The 23276-nt window shown below is 38.0% G+C and overlaps 2 protein-coding genes across 2 annotated transcripts; one reads left to right on the top strand and one right to left on the bottom strand.

Annotated features, from left to right (window-relative positions):
* Positions 1-4061: 4061 nt before the first annotated feature.
* LOC121962476 (mucin-2-like) lies at positions 4062-14118 on the bottom strand. The gene is made up of 15 exons (XM_042512733.1): positions 14005-14118; positions 13039-13226; positions 11949-12089; positions 10506-10641; positions 10200-10377; positions 9385-9526; positions 7928-8068; positions 7190-7242; positions 6716-7085; positions 6373-6621; positions 6278-6320; positions 5528-6246; positions 5310-5467; positions 4602-4681; positions 4062-4347 (listed from the first exon to the last, which is right to left on the bottom strand). Exons 1-15 carry the CDS (start codon positions 14116-14118, stop codon positions 4270-4272), a joined length of 2790 nt encoding a protein of 929 aa, XP_042368667.1. The 3' UTR covers positions 4062-4269.
* A 1939-nt stretch (positions 14119-16057) lies between these two features.
* On the top strand, positions 16058-22728 carry LOC121962432 (type I phosphatidylinositol 4,5-bisphosphate 4-phosphatase-B-like). Its single transcript, XM_042512687.1, has 7 exons — positions 16058-16521; positions 19339-19520; positions 20411-20517; positions 20746-20857; positions 21415-21467; positions 21556-21646; positions 21981-22728. The coding sequence occupies exons 1-7, from the start codon at positions 16248-16250 to the stop codon at positions 22122-22124; spliced, it is 963 nt and encodes a 320-aa protein (XP_042368621.1). The 5' UTR covers positions 16058-16247; the 3' UTR covers positions 22125-22728.
* Positions 22729-23276: the final 548 nt, after the last annotated feature.

Genomic DNA, 23276 nt, shown 5'->3' with positions numbered 1-23276 from the left:
TATAGTTATTCTGTGTTTGACCTGGGCTCAACATGAAGTGCTTCGGTGGACTTAATGAACTCTCCGTTTATTTAAAAATGATCCTCACATGTTGCAAAACGAGAACTGCCAGTCGGGAGATGATGTTTCCTCTGAAAAGCTTTTTTTTTCTTGAATTATGTGACTGAATCACACGGAGAGAGCTGCCTTTTTTTTTTTTTATTATACTTTCACATGTTTCAAGAAAATTAAGTTACTGATATTAACTGAGTCTTTATCAAACTTTATTTTAAAAACATGTCTCTGAACAAAGAAAGTGAAACCTTGGGGAGATGTTAGCGGCGGTTATGAGAGGTGAGCAGCGTTTTCGGAGGGTTTGTAAAACTGCATTCACACTGTGATCGTCGTATTTTATATATCTGGCTCTGGTGCTGCTGTCTTACAGAGTTTTTGTACAATATTTGGACAAAATATGCATTTCCATTGCTTTGTTTTTGACTTTTGTAGATAACAAAGTATAATAATATATTTAAAATTACTTTAAACAAACACTTTTATTAAATTTTCGGCACTTTTCTCAGAAACAAATGTTCCAAAGATTGCAAGAAACCAGTAAAAGGTGAGACAGAAAATTACCTGAAAATGAGTTTTAAAAAGCAGGGGAGAATTTTTTTAAATGACCAAAACATATGAAAAAATGTCCAGAAAACTATAGTTATGATCATTATAATTATACATTTATTAAATTATAAATTGGGAAAACGTGACAAAGAAAATGACCTGAAAATTGGTTTTAAAAAAGTGAGGAGTATTATTTTTTAAATGATCATAAAGTAGGTAAAAATGCCCCAAAAACGACAGGGGAACCCCCCCCCCCCCCCCCCTACATTTTTCAATTTCTGCACTTTTTTGGGATAATTTTCTTTTTTGTATGTTTTTACCTTTTTTGTGCTTATTTTCAGGTAATTTTCTTGTAACATTTTACTAATTTCATGCTATTTTCTCATGTTTTTTTTTCAAGCCAATTTGCTCAAGTTTCAAAGAGTTAAAGGGTTAATGTTCACAGTGTGAATGCATGTTTTCAAACTCCGTCATGTCGACGAAGCAGCCGTCCTCCAAGATAAAAAAAAATGCCTTATTTATGTTGGTTGTAATGGTGTTCGACTGCAGGAGGGTGGAAGCTCGAGGGAATAATAATTAATAATACAAATAATAATTTTCCCGAATGTTTCTCGTACTCGCTGCTAACAGCTCTCAAAACACTTCTCGACGTGCGGGTGTGTTTGGTTTCCGTTAGCTGTATATAGTAAGGTTCATATTTTATATATCGACGATGTGCAATTCTCTTGAAGGGAAAGTTACGGAAACTTTTGTTTGTTTTCTATCGCGATCTGGGTAAAAACAAAAAACAAAAAAAAGCGGTTTGAAATGTTTTGGCGCACGACGTCTTAATTTGTTTGAATTTAACATTGAAAATTTGCTTTGTTGCCTTTTTTTGTAAAATCTGAGCAACTTTATCAAACAGCTAAAAACATTTCAGACTGAGTTTTTTGTCCAGGTGTGTGTTAACTATCAGGGTTCTGCTTGCTCGTTTGACTCTGTTGAAAAATGCAGTTGATCTGTTTTTTTTGTTGTTTTTTTTTTTTTGTTTTTTGTTGCTCGACAGGGTGCGCTTGTTTCGGTTCATCCGCTTTGGTGCCGCCGATTACATCATTTAACCCTTTCAGTGGCCTTTCAAGTTTTTAAATCTGAACGTATTTGTATGATTTCTTTCAAAAACATGGAAAAAAAGGCAGCATGGTAAGAAATTTTCCACAAACTGCGAGAAATTAGTAGATTTAGAAAGAAATGTTTTGAAAAAGGTAGGGAAAATGTCTAGGGAAAAAAAGCTAGGGTAAAAACTGTATTTTTAATGATAATAATTACTTATTTAACATGATGTTACAGAATTATTCTAATTTTTATGCACTTTTCATGGGCCATTTTCTTTTTTTTAACTTTCTTTTTAGGTATGATCCATACCTTTTTACCAATTTCTTGCAAATTTTTAGGTCATGCTTTTTTTTCATTGCTTGTTGCCTTTTTCCCCATGTTTTTGAAAGAAATCAAGCCAATTTATTTATTTACTTTTCTTGTGCTGTTTTCAGACACCTTTCACAAGTATGCAAACTGTTAAGCAAACTGGTGCAATTTCTTTCAAAAATATGGAAGAAAAAAGCAATGACCAACTTAAGTATTAAACTTTTAAACTTAAGTAAGTTTATGTTCCATAAATAAAATAGTAGATTAAGAAATTTTTTTAGAAAGTTAAGGGAAAATGTCAAGGAAAAAAAGGAAAAAGCTAAGGGAAAACATTATTTATTTAAGTAGAATTACATATTTAAAATTATATCACAGAATTTTTAAAAAAAATCAGGTCATTTTCTTTCAACTTTTTGTTTTGTTTTAACTAAATTTCTGGTATTTTTTAAAAATAATTTTGCATATTTTTGAGTCGTCTCTTCTTTCCTTCTTCCCATATTTTTTAAAGAAATCAAGCCAATTCGTTCAGACACAAAACTGCCGGCTGAAACAAAACAAGCGCGCCCCCTTTTTTTTTTTTGCTATTTTTACTTGACAGCGGGAAGGAATGTGTGTACAAACAAAGAGGGCCTGAAATTAACACTTTAGCCACCAGCCCAACATCGAACACTCAGCTCTGCTGGCCTGTTTGGCAATTCAAAAACCTGGAACTTTATTGACTTACATATATAACACATTAGTCCTCATGCAGCAACATTCTCTTTAATTTCCCTTAAATTTTCTCTTAATTTCCTGGTAAGAGAAAATATAAGAGAAGAATGAATCCCACTGATCGTAATTCACCTGTTGGCACAGGTAACGCCCCCTAAACACTATATAAGGGCAGGTTTTGTGATTTAGACAAAGTAAATATGATTTCAGGGAGATTTATTGAAGTATTAAAAGTAAAAGTACGCTTGCAAAAACATTTAAATAAATGTATGAAATCATGGTAATTAGAGTAATTAAAAGAAAAGTCTGCAAACATTCTAATAATTAATTGTTTTAGCTGCACTTTGATATATTTTTTGCACAAAAATCTTAATTTGTAAAGTATCAAATACTAGCAGTGGAGTGAAAAGTACAGTATTTCCATCTGAAGTGTGGTGGAGTACAGCTATTAAGTGGTATGAAAGTCAGTGGGAACTAAAAAAAGATAAGAACAAAATCGTGGATGCAAACAAAAATAACAGAAAATTTGTTCTTGCATGAGGCCCAATGTCTTCCCCTCGAGTTGTCGCAAAGCCGTTTTATTATAATTTTGAAAAGTAACCCAACAAAAACATAAACCAAAGAAGGAATATACCACTACTCTATATACTGTTTTAAAGATTAAAAATATAAAACTTAGACCAAGCTTATCTCAGGCCAGTACAGGATCACTTAGACCAGAGTACGTCTTCTTTTTACATATGTTTATTTTATTTTATTTTTTGGCTCCCTCAGATGGTAAAACTGAGTATTTGTTGGCTGGTTGGCCCCAAAAGTAGTTAGTTTCCTGCCCTACGAACAAAAACCAACAAAGAGTTAAATATCATGTGGCTTCATGATGAACAAGTTTACAACCGACTGATGTTTTATTTATTGTTACTATCTTGAAAACCGTGACCTGTGTATTATTCCTAATGACATGCTGCTCTGGCTCGTTCAACTGGAAGTAAAAACGGATGTCTTTTAAACTTCACCGTCTCCTTACGACTTTTTTCGAGGGGTTCGTGACTTCAGATTAAGTCTTTAAAGTCCGATGAAACGGCATTTCGTGAACATCAGTATGCCGACGTATTTCTGTGTGAAAGGGATAACTCAATTTTCAGGATATTTTGTTTATTTTTTGACACATTAACAAACCAAACATTCTTAACAGCCAAAATATGTCAGATTAGCAATAAAATATATTTTTTTCTAATATAAATATCTTAAATTCAAAGTAATATGACCAAACAGCATGCAGCGAAATGAAAAAAATGTACTTTGGTTTTGCAGTTGCTTTAATTATAAATAAGACAAATAACAAGTACATAATGGACATAAATGGAGTATTTAAAAAGTATTTAAACTACAGACTTCTCCAATACTGTAAACATGTTTAAATGTTCAAAAATAATCACCAGATTTGGACTTTTTTAAATTCCTTGGCTTGAAAAAGCTGCTAACTTGAAACTGGAAACATAATTTCTCTCCAGGGTCAATAAATGTTGGTGTTGAGTCAGCAGGGGTCGCTGTGGTTGTTTAGTCCGTTTGCAAAATACTCACGAGGCCTAGAGTCATCTCAGGTGGCAGTCTTTGTCTCAACAGTTCATCTCTAATCTGGAGAAGAAAAAAAAGAAACAGTGGCCCTGAGATCAGATCAGATATGATGGTCTGTCAAAGCGTATTTCTATTGTATCGTACCCCTGAATCTTCAGAGATGTTTGTAGTGTATAGTACAATACTTGAAACTGTATTTCTAGTGATACATGTTCGCTGTTAACCAAAAGGGTTTCGTTTTCAGTCTGATTAGTAGTTGCCAGCATGATAACAGAAGAACTACTGGTTAGTTGGTTAGATAAGACGAGGCTGACCTGTTGTATGATGGTACTCCTGATGAAGTCCTCAGACAGTGGAGTGGTAGAGGAAAGCTTCACTCTTAGACCTACAATAACTAGAAGCACAGTGAACAAATGTTAAGAGGCAGGCCAGAAAGATGCTGAAACTGAGTCGTTAAGAGGAGGTCTAACATTTTCACGACACTCAAATGCCATTGTTTTCATTTAGCTCCCCATTTTTCCTGGTTTATGACCATTAAGAAACGATTACACGGTGTAAAACATCATCACCAAGTCAACATTTGTATTGGGAGCTAAAAAATAGGCCCTATATGGAACTGTGCACAAGTTCCACAATGGCCCTGAGCTGATTTGCCCACTTGGTTGAGTATAAAACAGCATCAAAATAGCTGTCCTAAATTCCTAGAGACATGCTTAAATCATAGATATGTCCTAAAATCTAAGAAATGTGATCAAATTTAAGAAATGTACTAAAATCCAAGAAACTTCCTAAATTCTAGAAACATCCTAAAAGTCCCAGCAACATCTTAACCTGTTGAAATGTGCTAAATTCCTAGAAACATGTTTGAGGCTGCTGCAACCGGCCCCTGTCCTGTCATTTTACAAAAGTGGCCCCCAAGCAAAGAAAGTTGAGCATCCCTACTGTAGGGCCCATTTATCAACTAATTTACAACCCACACTGGCCCCACATACAGATGTTGGCTTGGTATTTGTCATACTCACTTCTGTCAGAGGCTTCAGGTGCAGGTGTGCTAGTTGGTGGTGGACTTGACGGACTTTTAGTTGGTGTAGTTGTTGAAGAAGGAACAGTTTGAGTTGGTGTGGTGGTTGTTGGGGAAATGGTGGTGGTTGTTGGAGGAATGGTGGTTGTAGTTAGTGTGGTGGTTGTTGGGGGAATGGTGGTTGTAGTGGTGGTCGTTTGGGGAATGGTGGTTGTAGTGGTGGTTGTTGGGGGAATGGTAGTGGTCGTTGGAGGAATGGTGGTTGTAGTGGTGGTCGTTGGGGGAATGGTAGTAGTCGTTGGAGGAATGGTGGTTGTAGTTAGTGTGGTGGTTGTTGGGGGAATGGTGGTCGTTGGAGGAATGGTGGTTGTAGTGGTGGTCGTTGGGGGAATGGTAGTAGTGTTGGAGGAATGGTGGTTGTAGTTAGTGTGGTGGTTGTTGGGGGAATGGTGGTTGTAGTGGTGGTCGTTGGGGGAATGGTAGTGGTCGTTGGAGGAATGGTGGTTGTAGTGGTGGTCGTTGGGGGAATGGTAGTGTCGTTGGGGAATGGTGGTTGTAGTTAGTGTGGTGGTTGTTGGGGGAATGGTGGTTGTAGTGGTGGTCGTTGGGGGAATGGTAGTGGTCGTTGGAGGAATGGTGGTTGTAGTGGTGGTCGTTGGGGGAATGGTAGTGGTCGTTGGGGGAATAGTGGTTGTAGTTAGTGTGGTGGTTGTTGGGGGAATGGTGGTTGTAGTGGTGGTGGTCGTTGGGGGAAAGTGGTTGTAGCGGTGGTCGTTGGGGGAATGGTGGTTGTAGCGGTGGTCGTTGGGGGAATGGTGTGGTAGCGGTGGTAGTCGTTGGGGGAATGGTGGTTGTAGTGGTAGTCGTTGTGGTGGTTGCAGTGGTAGTTGTTGGGGGAATGGTGGTTGTGTGGTGGTCGTTGGGGGGGAAAAGTGGTGTTGCGGTGGTCGTCGGGGGAATGGTGGTTGCGGTGGTAGTCGTTGGGGGAATGGTGGTTGTTGGTAGGGGGGAATGGTGGTTGTAGCGGTGGTAGTCGTTGGGGGGGAATGGTGGTTGCGGTGGTAGTCGTTGGGGGAATGGTGGTTGCAGTGGTAGTCGTTGGGGGAATGGTGGTTGTGGTGGTAGTCGTTGGGGGAATGGTGATTGCGGTGGTAGTCGGGGGGGGAATGGTGGTTGCGGTGGTAGTCGTTGGGGGAATGGTGGTTGTGGTGGTAGTTGTTGGGGGGGGAATGGTGGTTGCGGTGGTAGTCGTTGGGGGAATGGTGGTTGCGGTGGTAGTCGTTGGGGGAATGGTAGTCGTTGGGGGAATGGTGGTTGTGGTGGTAGTCGTTGGGGGAATGGTGGTGGTTGTGGTGGTAGTCGGGGGGGGGTGGTGATTGTGGTGGTAGTCGGGGGAATGGTGGTTGCGGTGTGGTAGTTGTTGGGGGAATGGTGGTTGTTGTCGTTGGGGGAATGGTGGTTGCGGTGGTAGTTGTTGGGGGAATGGTGGTTGCGGTGCTAGTCGTTGGGGGAATGGTGGTTGTGGTGGTAGTCGTTGGGGGAATGGTGGTTGTGGTGGTAGTTGTTGGGGGAATGGTGGTTGTGGTGGTAGTTGTTGGGGGAATGGTGGTTGTGGTGGTGGTTGTTGGGGGAATGGTGGTTGTGGTGGTGGTTGTTGGGGGAATAGTGGTTGTGGTGGTAGTCGTTGGGGGAATGGTGGTTGTAGTTAATGTGGTAGTGATGGTTGTTGTAGCTACTGGTGTGGTTGTTGGAAGACTGGTTGTGGTTGTTCTCGGGTCTGTAAAACAAGTGAATAAAAAGATAAGTTACACATGAACTGTATCAGTCCAGGAATCAGCAATGGAATTTAAAACATTAAAAAAAAAGTCGTGTTTCACTCACCATTGCCAACAGTCACAATGACACAGCGGAGCTCAGAGTGATACTTGCTTGTACTGTGGAGATAAATCAATGTAGTTACTTATTGTCTTTAATGGTCAGATATCTGAGACCAGTTAATATTTTTTTAGGATTTTAAAGGAAAAAGTAGAAACATCACTTGTGGTTTTTAATTTTCATTATTTCTACACATTTTTCCTTGCACATTACTACAGAGCAGGGATACTCAGTTTGCTTTGCTTAGGGAACACTTTTGCAAAATGACAGCAGGGCAGTCGCCAGTCACAGCAGCCAGTCACTTCTTTCTAGGATTCTGGGACATTTATCAGATATTAGAACATTTTTCAGGTTTTAGGATGTTTCTAGGATTTTGGGATGTTTCGAGGATTTTAGAACATTTCCTGGGTTTTTGGACATCTCTCACAATTTAATACTTTTCTAGAATTTAAGGACATTTTCAGGATTTCAGGATATTTCTAGGATTTTAGGACATTAGGGGCTGAGCAAGGACCTCTCTCAAGGTTGCAGGGGATCTTCCACCGGCACTTTTTTTGATAATCAAGCTCTATTTTGATGCTGTTTTATGCACTTTGACACCTTCTGTATACAAAAAGTACAAAAGCAATTCCCAGTGTGAATCATTTTAATTTTTATTTTGAATCAGAAACTTTTTGAGCCAGATTTGGCCTGCTGGCCATAAGTTCAGTATTACTGTAAAGGGGACAACTTTAAGTGACTTACTTTAACTTTGCTTCGGCGACAAAACAGACAGGGTGGCTTTCTCCATCCTCATTTTCAGATGGCGTCCATGTCAGGGTGTACAGTCCTGTTGTATTTGTCAGGTTTATGTTGTGCGGTCCACTGAACAGCAGCTCAGAGATCCTTTGACAAACGGAAGAAGGAAAGGTTTGTGAAGTTACATAAGTACTTCAGAAACCACCCCACCCACAAATGAGGCAAAATTATTTTCCATTGCAGCACGGTTCTCTTCAAATTATCACCTGGCATCTTTCACGTCTTTCTTTTTTATGTTGTCTCCTTCATACCAGTTGTTTTACGGCTTGATGAGGTTGATGGTGAGTCACATCGACTGCTGATTCTTTGTGGTTGTTGTTGCATGATAGTTGTCTAACCAGTGTTAGCCTTCAACCTTCAGGCATGTGAAACTATTACTGAAGCAACATGGTGTAAAATCAACGAGTGCTCACACACAGCAGACCTCCTGCAGCAACATTCTCTCAAATTTCTCCTATATCTTCTCTTTACTTTCAGTGAAGGTAAAATGTAAGTGCGCCAAAAGTTTGAGAATTGAGTGACGTGTTTTTTGTTACTGGCTTTCACTTTCGCTAGAAGGTCAAAAGGTCCCGCTAACTTGCACGTTATGATACAAGTCTTTTTCCAGCAAGATAATATTAATGAATGTGCACCACTTTTGTGATCTTTGAAGCCTAAAAGGTAATCACCAGAAGTTTAAAAGAGCTAACATTTGCATGACTTCACGTTGCCACCATAACGAAGATGTAAATTAATTTTGGTGCGAATCGGCATGTTGACGTTCTGTAGTCTCATTTAGCCACTTGTTAGCAACAACCTTCTTTAAGACAAACAAAAGCTTTGAAATTCACAGGTGACGAGTTATTTTACAACGTGAAAGTATTTTGAGCTAGTGTTAACCACAGACCTTATTTCATGCATTCGACCAAAAACCTGGGACTTTGACATGAAGGAACCAGGAGTGCTGATATGCTAACAAATTTGGGGGGTTTTAGGACTCATTCTGCACTCTATGTCTGCTGGTTTGCAATCGAACCCGTCTCCTTCAATACAGTAAAACCATGGACAGTCACAACATTTCGTCCAACATGTCGGAAACTGGGCAGTAGAGCATTGGCGCGCTGTCTCCAAAAAAACCACCACATCCTGCACTGATGACGTCTTGGACACATCAAGTCGATTGCGTTTACACTACAAGAGATATTAAGTCAAATGCCTTCCAGAGCACCTCAGCTGTCTCTTGGTGGTTGTTTTAATTTGCATTTAGCGCTGTCCACTTGTGATCACCAAAGACGCATATTAATACCTGGTATAATCAAGGCCAGTGTTGAGGTTACACAACAACAGGTCAGATTTCTTGTGCTCCTGAAAAGCTTGGCAAATGAAAACTATGTTCTTACAAATTTCTTTTATCTTTGACTTACATGGAGTTACTGGCAGATGCACTGATGGTGATTTCCAGGGCCTGATTGACAGGGGTGTACAGCTGAGCTCTGTTGGCTGGGGTCGGAGGAAGGAACCTGGGTAGATAGAGTCCCTCTGTGCAGGACGGCACCACAGGGTCCACTGGAACAAAAAGAAAAGCTAAGAATTTTCTATGCATGGTAATGCATGTTGGTTTGTCCTTCCTTCAGAGAGTCCAGTCCACTTTGATTCCCATAAATGCTATACAAACATTCATGGTAACAACATAATAAAACCTGATGTCCGTATTGACCCTGAGGATTACTTACTCCATGAAATATCTTGATATCTATTATATTGATAAGAACAAATTTGCTAGCTGTTCACAGAGCTGGAGTTTTAGATTGAGCTTAATGTTGCAAACACCTAATTAGCAAAAGTGTGCACCGGAGATAATGTTTTTTTGTAGGTCCACCCAGAATTTAGCAATTCTTTCTAGCCAAAAAGCCAATGGGATTTTTCCATTGTATTTTCTAATATACTAAGCTCTGTGGCAAACAAAAGTGTAGGAATTTATATTTTATCCAGCCCAATACACAAATGAAAACCACCGTCCTTCATTTTTGAAGCTGAAATTCAATTGCTGTTGTGGTTTTCTACCCAAAGGTTATGGTAAAGAAACATTGTGATTTGGTTTATATCAGTGCTCTTGGAGTACCTCTTGTCCAAACAAATTACTTGATTGAATGTTGTATAACATAAATCTATTTTCACGTCTGCCTCTAATATGAACTTCTGGCTATAAATGTCAAGCTGCCAAAACACAAAATCTTACCCCGTAAAACAAACTGGACTGGCAGTTTGCTGATAGCAGTGCTGCTGGATATGATTGTCTGCACCCCGTCAGTTTTAGTCAGGGCGATAACCCCCCCCGGGAAGTCCTCCATCACCAGCTGTACAGCGTACGCACCTTCATCACTGCTTGAGGTTTGGCTGAATGACAGAGTACAGGACTGCAAATGGACCAAATAACCAAAGTCAAGTAATGAAATCATTAGTCATTATCGTCTACGTTATGTTTTTCTTTAAGTTCATGTCTTCACTTGTTTTCTATCAGCGTCTTTGGACTTTGCGTACTCACTGTTGAGAGGCTGAGGACAGACGGCAGTGTGCAGGGGTTGCACTCTGTGTTTGTGTTTCCATATCTGCATTCAACTTCATCTCCGTCCGGGTCAAACGCCAACAGGTTGAAATCTCTCGGACAGTTTGAAGGGACTCTGATGTAGAGAGAGGCATTGTGCATTCATTTCCACGTACAGCACAAACAAGACAGCCAGTCCGGCTGCTGCCGGATTAGTTTCGTCTGCACAAAGGTGTCTTTTACATTTCAGTGTAGTGATTGTAATTGTCTTGAAATTGGATACGACATGTAATTCAACTCACTGTTTCCTCCATGTTTGCTCCAGGAAACTGAAACTACTGCTACTTTTGGAATTTTGACTTGAACCCAAATCTAAAATCATGTTCTCAGATTTAATCTTTAAAGGCAAATAAGTAACTTTAATGCTTTTAAATGCATTTAACATAATCAGAAAAATCACAATATTTGAAATGTAATTTGTTAACTTAATTCTGTTAAAACTGAATTCTCAGAGACAGATACCTCATGCAAGATACCACCAGAGCTTATCTTTTTTTTTTTTTTTTTTTGTAATTTGGTTGAATTGACCGTTAACATGAAATCATCAACGATCATAAGCATAATGTTAGAATACTTCGAAGAAAACACTGACCCAAAAGATGTTACACATTAGCCTAACTTTTACAGCACATTTGTATTTCAGTTCCAGATACTGACTGTTGTTTGCATTTAAATAGCAATAGTGTTACTCTTTCCTTGATCTCTGTGCTGTTGTCAATAATTAGCGAGATCTGGTCTGGTGTTTTATGTCCGTCTTTTGTCTGAGAGGCTTGTGGCAACCAGGAAGAGACTAAAAATGACCACAAAGACATATAAAATCACTACAAAGAGACACGGACATATAGAACGATGAAAAAAAAGGAGCAAAACAACCACATAGAGAGACATAATGATCATGAAGAGACACAAAATGACCACAAAGAGACACAAAATGACCACAAAGAGACACACAACAATGACAAAGAGATAAAAATTACCACAAAATGACCATAAAGAGCGACAAAATGGCAACAGAAAACAACAGAAAGACACAAAATGACCATAAGGAGACAAAATGACAGAGACACAAAATGTCCACAAAGAGAAACAAAACAATGACAAAAAGATATAAATTGCCACAAAATGACCATAAAGACACAAAATTACATCAGAAAATAACAGAAAGACACACAATGACACAAAGAGACACACACTGACAACAGTAAGTCACAAAATGAACACAAAAAGACTCAAAGTGAGCACAAAGAGACACACAAAAGAGCAAAATAACTAGACACAATAAAACAAGAACAAAAAGAGGCTAACCCAGGGCCCTGTTGTCTCATAATCTGCCCATGCATATAATTATTAACAAATAGAAACATAAAGAGTGAGGAGACTAACCTCAGAGCTGGCAGGATGGTGGTCTGCGGTGACGTGTTGGCTCGGCCGGTGTCAGACCGGATCCTCAGGTCCACCAGAGTCAGAGCTCTCCAGGATACGATGCCATTTCTGATGCCATTTATCCAGTTACCGCCATCCAACCTTCAGAGGAAGATCATGAGAGTTAGTTTTAACTGTGCTGCACATTCAGGTTGTTGCATGTGTGAACAGTTAACTGCCAGATATTGATTTCTGAGGAAATTTGATTAACTCAGTTAATTGCTTGTAGGCAGCTGGGAGGTTTTGTTGTTTTTAACCTTTGCAGAAAGTTTGAAAATGACATTTTTTGCCTTCTGTGAAACATCATGTACTTCTTATACCTTCACACCAATGATAGCCGTAGTCGGAGGCATGAGCGTAATATCTCAAGAAAGCCTGAAAGGAATTTCTTCAAATTTGGCACAAACGTTCACTTGGACTCAAAAATAAGCTGATTAGAATTTGGGGGTCAGATGTGTAAGTTAAAGGTCAATGTGACCTTGTTTGTGTCATTCTCGCGAATGCGTTAACTCAAGAATATCTTGCAGGAATTCCTTCAATTTTGCACAAATGTCCACTTGGACTGAACAATGAACTGATCAGATTTTGGGAGTCAAAGGTCCAGGTCACTGTGACCCTGCATCAGTCTCTTTCTTGTATGACCTTGTTTGTGTCATTCTCATGAACATGTTTACTCAAGAGTCAAGTCTTGAGTGAATTTTGTTAAATTTGGCACAAACATCACATGGACTTAAAAATGAACTACATAGTTTTTTTCTGGTCAAAGGTCAAGGTCCCCATGATCTTGTGTCCATCTCATGAACTCTTTATCTCAAGAACGGCTTGAGGAAATTTCCCTAAATTCAAAACAAACATTCACCTGGACTCAAAGATATTCTTAGAATTTGGTGGTTGAAGGTCAAGGTCATGGTGCCCTCACAAAATATGTTTTTGGACAAAACTCAAAAATGTATGTGCTAATTATGACACAGTTTTACAGTCATTGTAAGAGGGTTAAATGGGTCATGACGTCTTGTATCTGGTCTAGTCTGAATTGACATGTTGCACTCACTGCAGCTCAAATGGAGCGTTACTGGCAATCTGCCGAGTCATGATTCCCTCTCTCTGACACCACTCTCCACTGATCTCTATGACAGTATTCAGCACCAAAGAGGTCTGAGTCCCACAGTCCCCAGTGCGGCAGTCCCACGTGTCATCATGTGAGCAACTCTCGAAGCCGAGCTTATAGCGAAGGACCACCTGTGGTATCACAGAAAACAGGTGTTATGGCTTTAATGGCAACATCCATTACACAAAGAATTAGTTTTTTGGGGGGTGGAAAAGATGCTACTTTAATGACATGTATAACATGTTATACAATATATCAATATTTTAATATTAATTTAATATTGATATCAATATGTTCACAACAACTTCATGGAAAGTTACTTTGTAAGGAAAAGGTGTTTGCAGAGTCCTCTCTGTGGCATTTTTCTTAGGACTTTAAAAAACTTTGATTTCTTTTCAAACCATGGGTGAAAATTACAAGAAAAATATCTCAAATTTTTCAAAAAAAAAAAAAAAAAAAAAAACCCAGAAAAGACAAAATGGATTTTTTTTAAGTAAAAACAAAAAATATTTGCTGATGAAATAGTCAATAATTGTTGTGATAATTAGGGGAAAAAATCTAGAAAAGTATATTTGTAAAATTGTATGAATACAGTTGTCTGGACATTTGTATGTGTTTTTATTAACATTTAATAATTACCCTCTATCTTTTTTAAACTAATTTTCAGGTCTTTTTCTTGTCACCTCATCCTTATTTCTTACAGTTTTTTGGACATCTCCTGCTAAGTTGCTCGCTGCATTTTTTAGCCATGTTTTAAAAGAAATCAAACCAATATGCTCACATTTTAAAGGATTAAAAGCATGTGAAAGGTTTTAAAGGGTTTCTTTAATATAAAAACGAGGTGTTTTACTTGCGTACAGTCAAATTTCAACAGGTGAATAAATTGAATTAGAGGAAAACTTTACGTACCGTGACAGAGCCGTCTGCATTTGTGTTTTTTGGGTAGAAGGTCATCACTGTCCCATAAAAATGAGAAGCCTGGGCGCTGCAGACGAGCAGCAGCCACAGCAGAGAGAACAACATCGTGAATGTGTTTGTCTCGACACACAAAGACCGTGATTGAACACCTCTGAAGACAGCCCTCTTTTAATGTCTCTCCCCTTTTCTGTTTGGCTATAATCCGCCCAGAAGAGCATTTTGTTTGGCATCAGTTCATCAGGAAACATTGTGGTATGAGGACATGTTTTCTGATGGTTATGAGATTGTGATCAAGATTGACACGTTTGATTTGCCAACAATGCAAATTAACTTGGAAACAGAAGGTAAGAAAATAATCATCACATTTTCCTCTGTCACTCTAAACATGTCATCGACATCTTTTTACATGATCAGTCATGTGGTTCAAAAAAAAGAGAGAGCTGAGTCCATGTTGACTCAACACAGTCACTGTATGGCCTGTGGGCCAAAACACCCTAAAATCAGAGAAATTTGCTAAAATACAAGAAACATCCTAAAATCCCAGAAACATGCTAGAAGCACTGAAAAATGCTAAAATCCTAAAACCGCTCAAAATTACGAAAAAAACGTCCTAAAATCAAAGCCATTTTCCATAATCCTATAAATGTCCTAAACTTTTAGAAATATTCTAAAATCCTAGGAATGTCCTAAAATTGAAATAATCTTCTAAAATCCCATAAGTGTCCTCAAACAAACTGAAATTTGAGAAATGTCCCAAAATCCAAGAAGCATCCTAAATCTGAAAAACGTCCTAAAATCACAGAAATGTGCTAAAATCACAGAAAATACTTAAATCCTAGAAATGTCCTCAAACCTTAGAAACATCCTAAAATCCTGCTAATGTACTAAAATCAAAGAAATGGCCTAAAATTAAAAAAAAAATCTAAAATCATAGAAACACTCTGAACGTCCTAAAATCAGAGTGATGTCCTAAAATCCAAGCCACATGCTAAAAGCATAGGAAAAAAAAGCTAAAAGCCTATTCTAAAATCCTGGAAACATCTTTAGGTTCTAGAAATGTCCTAAAATTATGAGAAACATTGGTCAGCTCAGGATCTCCCTCTCTATAGAAAATTTCCCACCCCAAAAACATTACGAAACAGAGGACTTTTATTTCTGATCAAATTAAAGACATTTACACAATAGATGAATGCAGAAAAGGCACAAAGTGTTGCAAAAAATCACCAAAATGCAGTGCTGAAACAAAATCCTGCATTTGAGCATGAAAACCATCACAGTCTCAGAAACAGGTGAACCATCCAGTTTTATGGCTCTGAGTTAAAAGAAAAAAGCAGAGGAGGGTGTGACCAAAGGGAAGCACGATCCAGTAAATCCAGTTTCAGTGCTGATCAAGGAGCTGTTCAGATCTCTAACTGTAAAAATACTTAAGTCCTGCAAATGTTAAAGGTATCTGAATTTAGTTCACAACGATGTATGTGATGTACGCTGCCAAAAAAATATCCCTTCTTCCCTTATTTATACCAAAAGAAAAAAAAAATGGATAAAAATATGTTATTGGTGTTGAGCCGACAGTTATGTTGGTGTTTGGTGTATCACAGCGTTTTTGGCAGCAGCTCCCCCCAAAATGCATATGAATTATTACTGATGAAAACCAAAATCTAAAATCCTAAATCCAAATCCTAAAATCAGAGAAACATCCTAAAACCCAAGAAACGTTCTCGAATCTTAAAAACGTCTTTCATCATAGAAACACCCTAAAATCCTGTAAACATCCTTAAATCCATCTGAGAAATGTCCTAAAATTAGAGAAACATGCTAAAAACCTAGAAACACCGTATAATCCTGAAAATGTCCTAAAATCCAAGAAGCATCTAAAAATCTTATAAATGTCTTTCATACTACAAACGCCCTAAAATCCTGAAAACGTCCTACAATCCTTGAAATATCCTGCAGACTTGGAAATGTCATAAAATCCAAAAATAAATAAATAAATAAACACTTATAAGGCTTCTGTGATTGGCCCCTGGCCCCCTGAAATTTTGCAAAAGTGGCCCCTAAGCAAAGCACATTGAGTAACCCGGCAGTAAAGGAAGCTTTATATTAGTATTGGGACGCGGCCCTGACTGTCAAACGGCCCGACAGCGCCTTTGAACCCGCCCCTCCACAGCGCGCTCTCTGATTGGCGGAGCTCGCTGTCCGTCACAGCCGTGACTCAGACTCCGGTCATGTGACGCATGTTTTTGTTTCCTCCCGTGTTCTCGCCGTGTCATGTGGACGTCAAAGACCCCCAACTGACAGGCTCCGGAGCCCGAAACCTCCCCACCGACTCCTACAAGAAATCTCCCCCGGGTATCGGAGCGTTTCCGCGGCCGCAGCAGAGGCTCTTCTCGAGGCCGGAGGCAGCGATGGCGGACGGGGAACGGTCGCCGCTGCTGTCCGAGCAGCACGACGGGACCAACGGCTTCTCTCCCGGCGGCAGCCTGCACGGATATCCGTCCAAACCGCAGAGTATGTCCGCTGTTCTGTTAAACCTGGACGATACAGGCGTGTTTTTAAGTGTTTTATCAGTAAAATGTGACAGTTTTATCGCGTATTTAAGTTAGAGAATATTGTTAAAATCGTAAACAAACGTCAGCTAGCTTTAGTTTACGAGCTAACTAGCTAGCTAGCAGTTTGGCTAACATTAGCTGTCAAATAACGAAGTAAAAATACAAACAAAGAGATTTAACCCGCGAAAATTCACTTTATGTGTTTATAATAAACGTTTTTAGGCTACCACAATGCAGTGACGGTAATTTACAATACACAGCAAAGGAGGCAATGCTGGGAGAAATATTCAAGTCCTTATCTGAGGTAAAAGTACTACTACACTGTGAAAGTACTTCTTCGAACAGGGATACTCAACATACGGCCCGCGGGCCAAATCTGGCACCAGATAGGGGGCTTTTTGGCACCCCAATCATGTTTCTAATTCACAATAAAATAAGGTGAATAACACTAAGAATTGTTTTTGTACTTTTAGTATACATAAGGTGTTCAGAGCGCATAAAACAGCATAAAAATAGAGTTTTTTTGTCATTAAAAGTACCACACCCCCCCGACAGAGGTCCTAGCTAAGACCCTAATGTCGTGAAATCAGAGAAATGTTATAAATTTCGAGAAATGTCCAAAAGTCCTGGAAATTTTCTAAAATAGAGAAATGTTCTGTTATCCAAGAAATATCTTAAAATCAGAAAAATGCCCTAAAATCAGAGTTATGCCCTCAAATCTGAGACATGTCCTAATGTCAGAGAAATATTCTAAAATCCAAGAAATGTCTTTAAAAAAAATTAGAAATGTCCTAAAATCATAGAATTATCTTGAAATCCAAGAAACGTCCCAAAATTCTAGTAATGTCCTAAAATCCCAGAAAATTCATACAAGTCGAGGAACATCCTTAAATCCAAGAAACATCCCAAGTTTCTACAATCCTAGAAATGTCCTGAAATCTGAGAAATGTCCTAAAATCCTAAAAACGTGCTAAAATCCTTAAAACATGTGGAGCTGCTGTTAATGGCTCCAAAGCAAAGCAAGTTCAGCATTGCTGATTAAATGTTTTAAAGTTATTATTAATATTTTTTTAAAAAGTTTGTAAATATTATGTAGCATTTCTACCAAAAGATGCCCCTAAATCCGTCACACTGGCCCTTTAAGTCGAACTTGAATGTACAATAAACTCCTTTTATTTCACTGATAACTCAGGCTGTGTCATTTATAAAAAAAAATACTAAAAAAGGAACAAACGTTGTGGTCAGCTCAGTGGGCGGTTTGCGTCGTGTCCAAAAGGTCAATGTTCAGCCAGACTTTGTTTGCTGAACAGTTTTTAGTTTGAGTTGACATTTCTGTCTGTCGTTTCTGGCTTCGTTCAGTAATCAATTAGCTGATAAACAGCATAAATTGACAACCGTCTTCAGTTGATATTATGGTGAGTTATTGAATAAAAGTAAATAAATAAATATAAAAATTAAATCTCCGCAGCTGTTTCTTCACCATTTCTTGACATTTTATAGACTGAGAGATCATTCAGTTAGTCCAAGAAATAAGTGACATATTGATCAATAATGAAAACCTGATACAGTTTGAAGCAGTGGACTACATGTCTGTCTCTTTGTCTTCTCTTTTCTTTTCTTCCTGTATTGTTTCTTCTTTCTCTCACTTCCTTCCTCTCCTCTGTTACTCATCATAAAGTTTGTGCTTTGGGTGTCGCTCGCTGATAATGTGAGCTGATAGAGTCGATATCTGCTGACCAATAATGACTCGCTGTTACGATGTGACTCAGTGTTTCGTCCTCCAGCAGTGCTGGCATTGATTGAAGTTCATTTTGGATTTTCGGACATCGAGAAACAGCCGGTTTTAACTTGGTGTCAGTTGGTGTTATTTGACAACATCTAATATTAACTATTTAATCAGTTAATGATCATGTATGACAAAGAAAAGCACCAAATGCATCAGTTTTCCTGCTGCGTTCAGACGCTTTTCACAAGCATTTAAACCTCTCAGACCCCCGAAAACCTGGGAAAACATAATGAGCAACTTGGCAAGAAGTTACATAAATTGCAAAAAAATAAAAAGATAATAACAATAATAATAAAAATTGACAAATGATCAGGTAGGAACTATTACATACATTTCCTGATACTACATTTATAATAAAAAAAAATATTTGGCAGAAAAAAACATATGCCTTTTTTAAAGACATACAAAATTTTATATATTTATTTATTTTTAAGGTTGTTTGGTATAGTTTTTACTTTTCATTTCTTTCTTTTATTCTTTTGCTTATTTTCAGGTAATTTTCTTTTAACTTTTTACAAATTTCTTTCTAATTTTGGGGCCTTTTTTTGTTGTTGCTGTTGTCTTCTTTCAATGTTTTTGAAATCAAGCCAGTTTTGTTGTTGTAAAACTGATCTTAAATTAAATTCTGCATGGCATTAAAATGCTTAAAAAGTCTTGAATTTAGCTTGCTTTAAGCTTTATATTTTGCACATAGTTGGTCAGAAACAAAGTGTGGTAAAAATCAAATTTTGACCTGATGATGGCACTAAATGAAAAGCCGGATGATGACAAAAGTGGTTAAAATTCACATAACATAAAAATAACATAAACATAAACATAAACATAAGCATCTGTTTTAAATGCCATCGGTCCACCACTTTGTCCAAAACCTGCTTTATTGTGCTTTTTAAAGTCTGGTGTCTAAAAACAAACTTTTGGATATTTGTGCTTTAACTCAGATTTCAAATTGCCTGTAAACTGTAACTGAGCCGTTTCCTCCCGGGTCTCCAGGTTTGGCGCCGTTCCCCAGCTCGGCGGCACCAGGTGAGCCTCCGCCCCCGTACTCGCCGCAGGGCAGCCCGGACAGCAGCAGCGCGCCGGTCATCAGCTGCCGCGTCTGTCAGAGCGCCATATCAGTGGAGGGCAAGACGCACCAGCACGTGGTGAAGTGCAGCATCTGCAACGAAGCTACGGTGAGTCCCAACCATCCAGACGGGTTTGTGTCATAGGATTTCAGAGTTCTCGTGGTCATGGAAAACCTGGAAAAGTCATGGAATTTCACAGGCACATTTTCCAGACCTGGAAAAGTCATGGAACCAGTAAAAATCTTAGAAAAAGTTTTGAAAAATCATTTAAATATGTTGTGTGTAATAATTATATTACAATTTTTATTTTGATTTTTTTTTAATAAAACATGGCATGTTTTTTCTTCTTTTAAAAAAATGGTTTTTTTTTATAGATTGTAGATTTTTCTTTTTTCACATTTAAAAAAATGTTTTGGAGATTTATTTATTTTTTTATAGAAAACTTTAACTTTTAGATTTTTTTCTTACATTTTTGAATGACTTTTTTTAATGGTGATTCTTACAGAAGAAATGTCTATATATATTTTTTTTTTTTTTAAGAAAATGGGGCTTGGAAGGTATATTATTTAAAAATATGTTGATGTTTTTCTTTGTTGGTATTTTCATTTAGATTTTTTTTTCTTTAACATTTTTTGGCAATATGAATAGGAAAATTTTCTAGAAAACACTCCTCCGTCCCCTTTTTTTCTTAAAAAATATAATAAATTGATCTTTTGATACATTTTTCATAATATGTTTTAAAAACATCTTAAGTTTTAGAACGAGTATGCAATTAGAAACCATAAAACATCTGACCGACTGTACGGAGAGTCACGTTTCACCAACCAGACATTTCTCAAACAGTGTCTCAAACTTCCTGTCTCGGGACATTTCGTCTCATCTGAGTAGATGTGCAGAATTTCTGCTGACGAAATTAGAAACCCAAAAATAGGGAAACCTCGTCACTGAAACTGTGTTTTACGTTTCTCTCCCGTGTGTCTCCGTCCCTCTCTCTGTAGCCGATAAAGAACGCTCCTGTTGGAAAGAAGTACGTCCGCTGTCCATGTAACTGTCTCCTGATCTGCAAAGTCACGTCTCAGAGGATCGCCTGTCCACGACCGTACTGGTGAGACACCGAAAAACAGCGCGGGATTTATTTTTCAACCTGTCAGCTTTGGCCTGTTAATGGCACCATCTGTGCAGAGGAAGTCGCCGATTCATTCAGCAAAAACACCGTCAGGGATGAGAGTGACGGGGTTCAGACAGTCATGGAAAACCTGGAATTATACATTTGTATAAATTTCTCAACTTTTCTTGATTTGTTTAAAATTTTGTTTTTATGTTTTTCTGACAGTAAACGCATCATCAACCTGGGACCAGTTCACATCGGCAGGGAAAGTCCCGAACCGCAACATCAGCCCGTCGGCATCAGGATCATCTGTGGACACTGCGCCAACACATTCCTGGTAACACACACACACACACACACACACACACACACACACACACACACACACAAGCACGCTTATATATAGGTGACTGCAAATTTAACTTCTTTATTATTTTATTTTGAATCAGCTGTCTGCAGAATTTCACCACCAACATTCAAACAAATTTTGAGTGAAACTTTATTTCTTGAATAGCCTGAAAAATATACCATAAAAAATAAAATTAGGGTGCATTTTTTTCCCAACCCCAAAAAGCTATGTTGGACATTATTTCTGAAGACGTGTGAACCTTTTATGGACCTCTGACTGCGAGCAAGCCAGCGAGGCTAATGTTTTGTCATCATAGTTGATTTATTTATTTTTTATTTATTTTATTTTTTTGTTATTTTATTTCATTTATTTTTTAAATATTTTCTCAGTTATTTTGTTGCCCTTAATTTTTTTAAACTAAGTATACTATTTTTCTGCATTATCTTGTAAATGTTTTGTCAAATGTTGAAAATAATAAACATATAATTGAAAAAATTCTTATTATTATTTTTTACTCAAGTTCCACTTCCTGTTTTTCCTTCCAGTGGACAGAGTTTTCAGACCGGACCTTGGCCCGATGTCCACACTGCCGAAAAGTGTAAGAGCCTCAACTATTCCCTCAAAACGCTCCCACAAACATTTTTTTTCTTGAATATTTAATATATTTATATTGCTTTTGTTTGCAGCTCTTCTATTGGCCGACGGTACCCGAGGAGGAGGAGCCTGCTCTGCTTCCTGCTGTTCGTCGTCCTCGTCGCCTCAACTGCAGGACTTATTGTACGTGTTTCATATGGTATTTTTGACAAAATTTTACACAAATGTCCATTAGGATAAATGAAGAGATGGCATTTTATATTCAGTGATGAAACTTTACTGTAACATCATAATATACACTGTAAATTTTCCATACAACCGCTAGGTGGTAATTCAAGTTTTCTTTATAACTTTGTGTAGTAGTAATAATAATAATTAATTGATTAATTTTAAAAAAAATGTATTAATAAAAAAATGTAAAAAAAAAAAAATAAAAAATGTATAAATAAAAAAAAAAAAAAATAAATAAATAAATAAAAATTAAAAAATAATAAAATTAATCTGCGTCTGTTTTCAGGTTGGTACGTGGAAGACGGCCCAGAACTCTAAAGGGATCTACGTGTCGTGGGTGCTGCTGATCCTGCTCGCTCTGTTCACCATGGCAAGAACCATCTACTGGAGGTGTCTGAAAATCAGCGACCCCATTTCCAACATCACGTAGAGAGAAAGAGAGAGAGAAAGAAAGAAAGGTGAGAGGGAGAGTGTATGAAGAGAGAGAAAGAGGGAGGTAGAGAGCTGACGTTATTGAGCCCCGTTTCTAAATTCACAGAGAAAAAGAAAATAAAACAAAAGATATGTAGATATGAAGAAAAGATGTGTAGACGAAGAGAGAAGATGTGTTTAAGATGATAAAATTAAAATCCGACATATGAGCTGTTAAGAAAATCTTTATATGAAGGTTAAACACATCACAAATTCGGGATGGTTGTTTGAAAAGCCTTTGGAGACAAAAAAAGTTAAAAACAGACAGATGGTTGAGCTGAGCTGGGAGATAACATGCATAATATAATGAAAGAAATGTAATTAATATAGCAAGTACATGGGGAAATGTATGAATCAATAAGCAGGCATTAATTGAAGGTAAGTGACATGAGTTTCTTTACGTTGTTTCAGAGTCAGTCTCGTAACACGTCAGCGCTGAGATCATCTCACAGGGTTTTTGGGGCATTTGATTACTCGTGTTTTTTTTCACGTTTGAAAATGATTCATGTCAAAGAAACTTGCAGTTCTGGGCTGAAATAACGATAACTCGTCCTGAGCTAAACTTCTAACTGGACTGAAAATTAACAAAAATATCACAACAGGTTAAGATTTCAGCAATAAACTCCTCATATGTTGCTAAATTCTACTCAACTAAAGCTATAAATCTGCAAGTTTCACCTGTTGGAGTCACTGATAGAAAACACCTGAAGCACACACGGGATTTATTTATTTGTCTTCTGTCTTTTTAATTCACATCTGAAGTCAGCTGACACACCCAGAAAACCTTTTCTGTTTGGGTACGGTCACACACGAGGGCGAAATTTGTGCTCAATGAGCTGGACGTGATCATGCATGTATAAAGAGATCTGGATACAGAATTCGAGGCGGGTGCCATTCATTCCTATGAAAGTTGCTCAGTGGTGCGTGAAGCCCCTCCAAAAAGATTTAAAAAATAGTTTTGCGGGGGTTTTGACACTCAAAAAAATGTATCCATTGACTTACAGACTTTCCTTTCACAATGTAAGTCAATGGGAAAAAGTCTTTTTGGTCCCCATAGCATCACGTGACTGACCAAGATGGTTTAATTCCACTTTTCCAACTACGTGAAATT

The sequence above is a fragment of the Plectropomus leopardus genome, chromosome 23, assembly GCF_008729295.1.
Source record: "Plectropomus leopardus isolate mb chromosome 23, YSFRI_Pleo_2.0, whole genome shotgun sequence".
Lineage (NCBI taxonomy): Eukaryota > Metazoa > Chordata > Actinopteri > Perciformes > Serranidae > Plectropomus > Plectropomus leopardus.
This window is presented reverse-complemented; position numbering and strand designations above follow the sequence as displayed.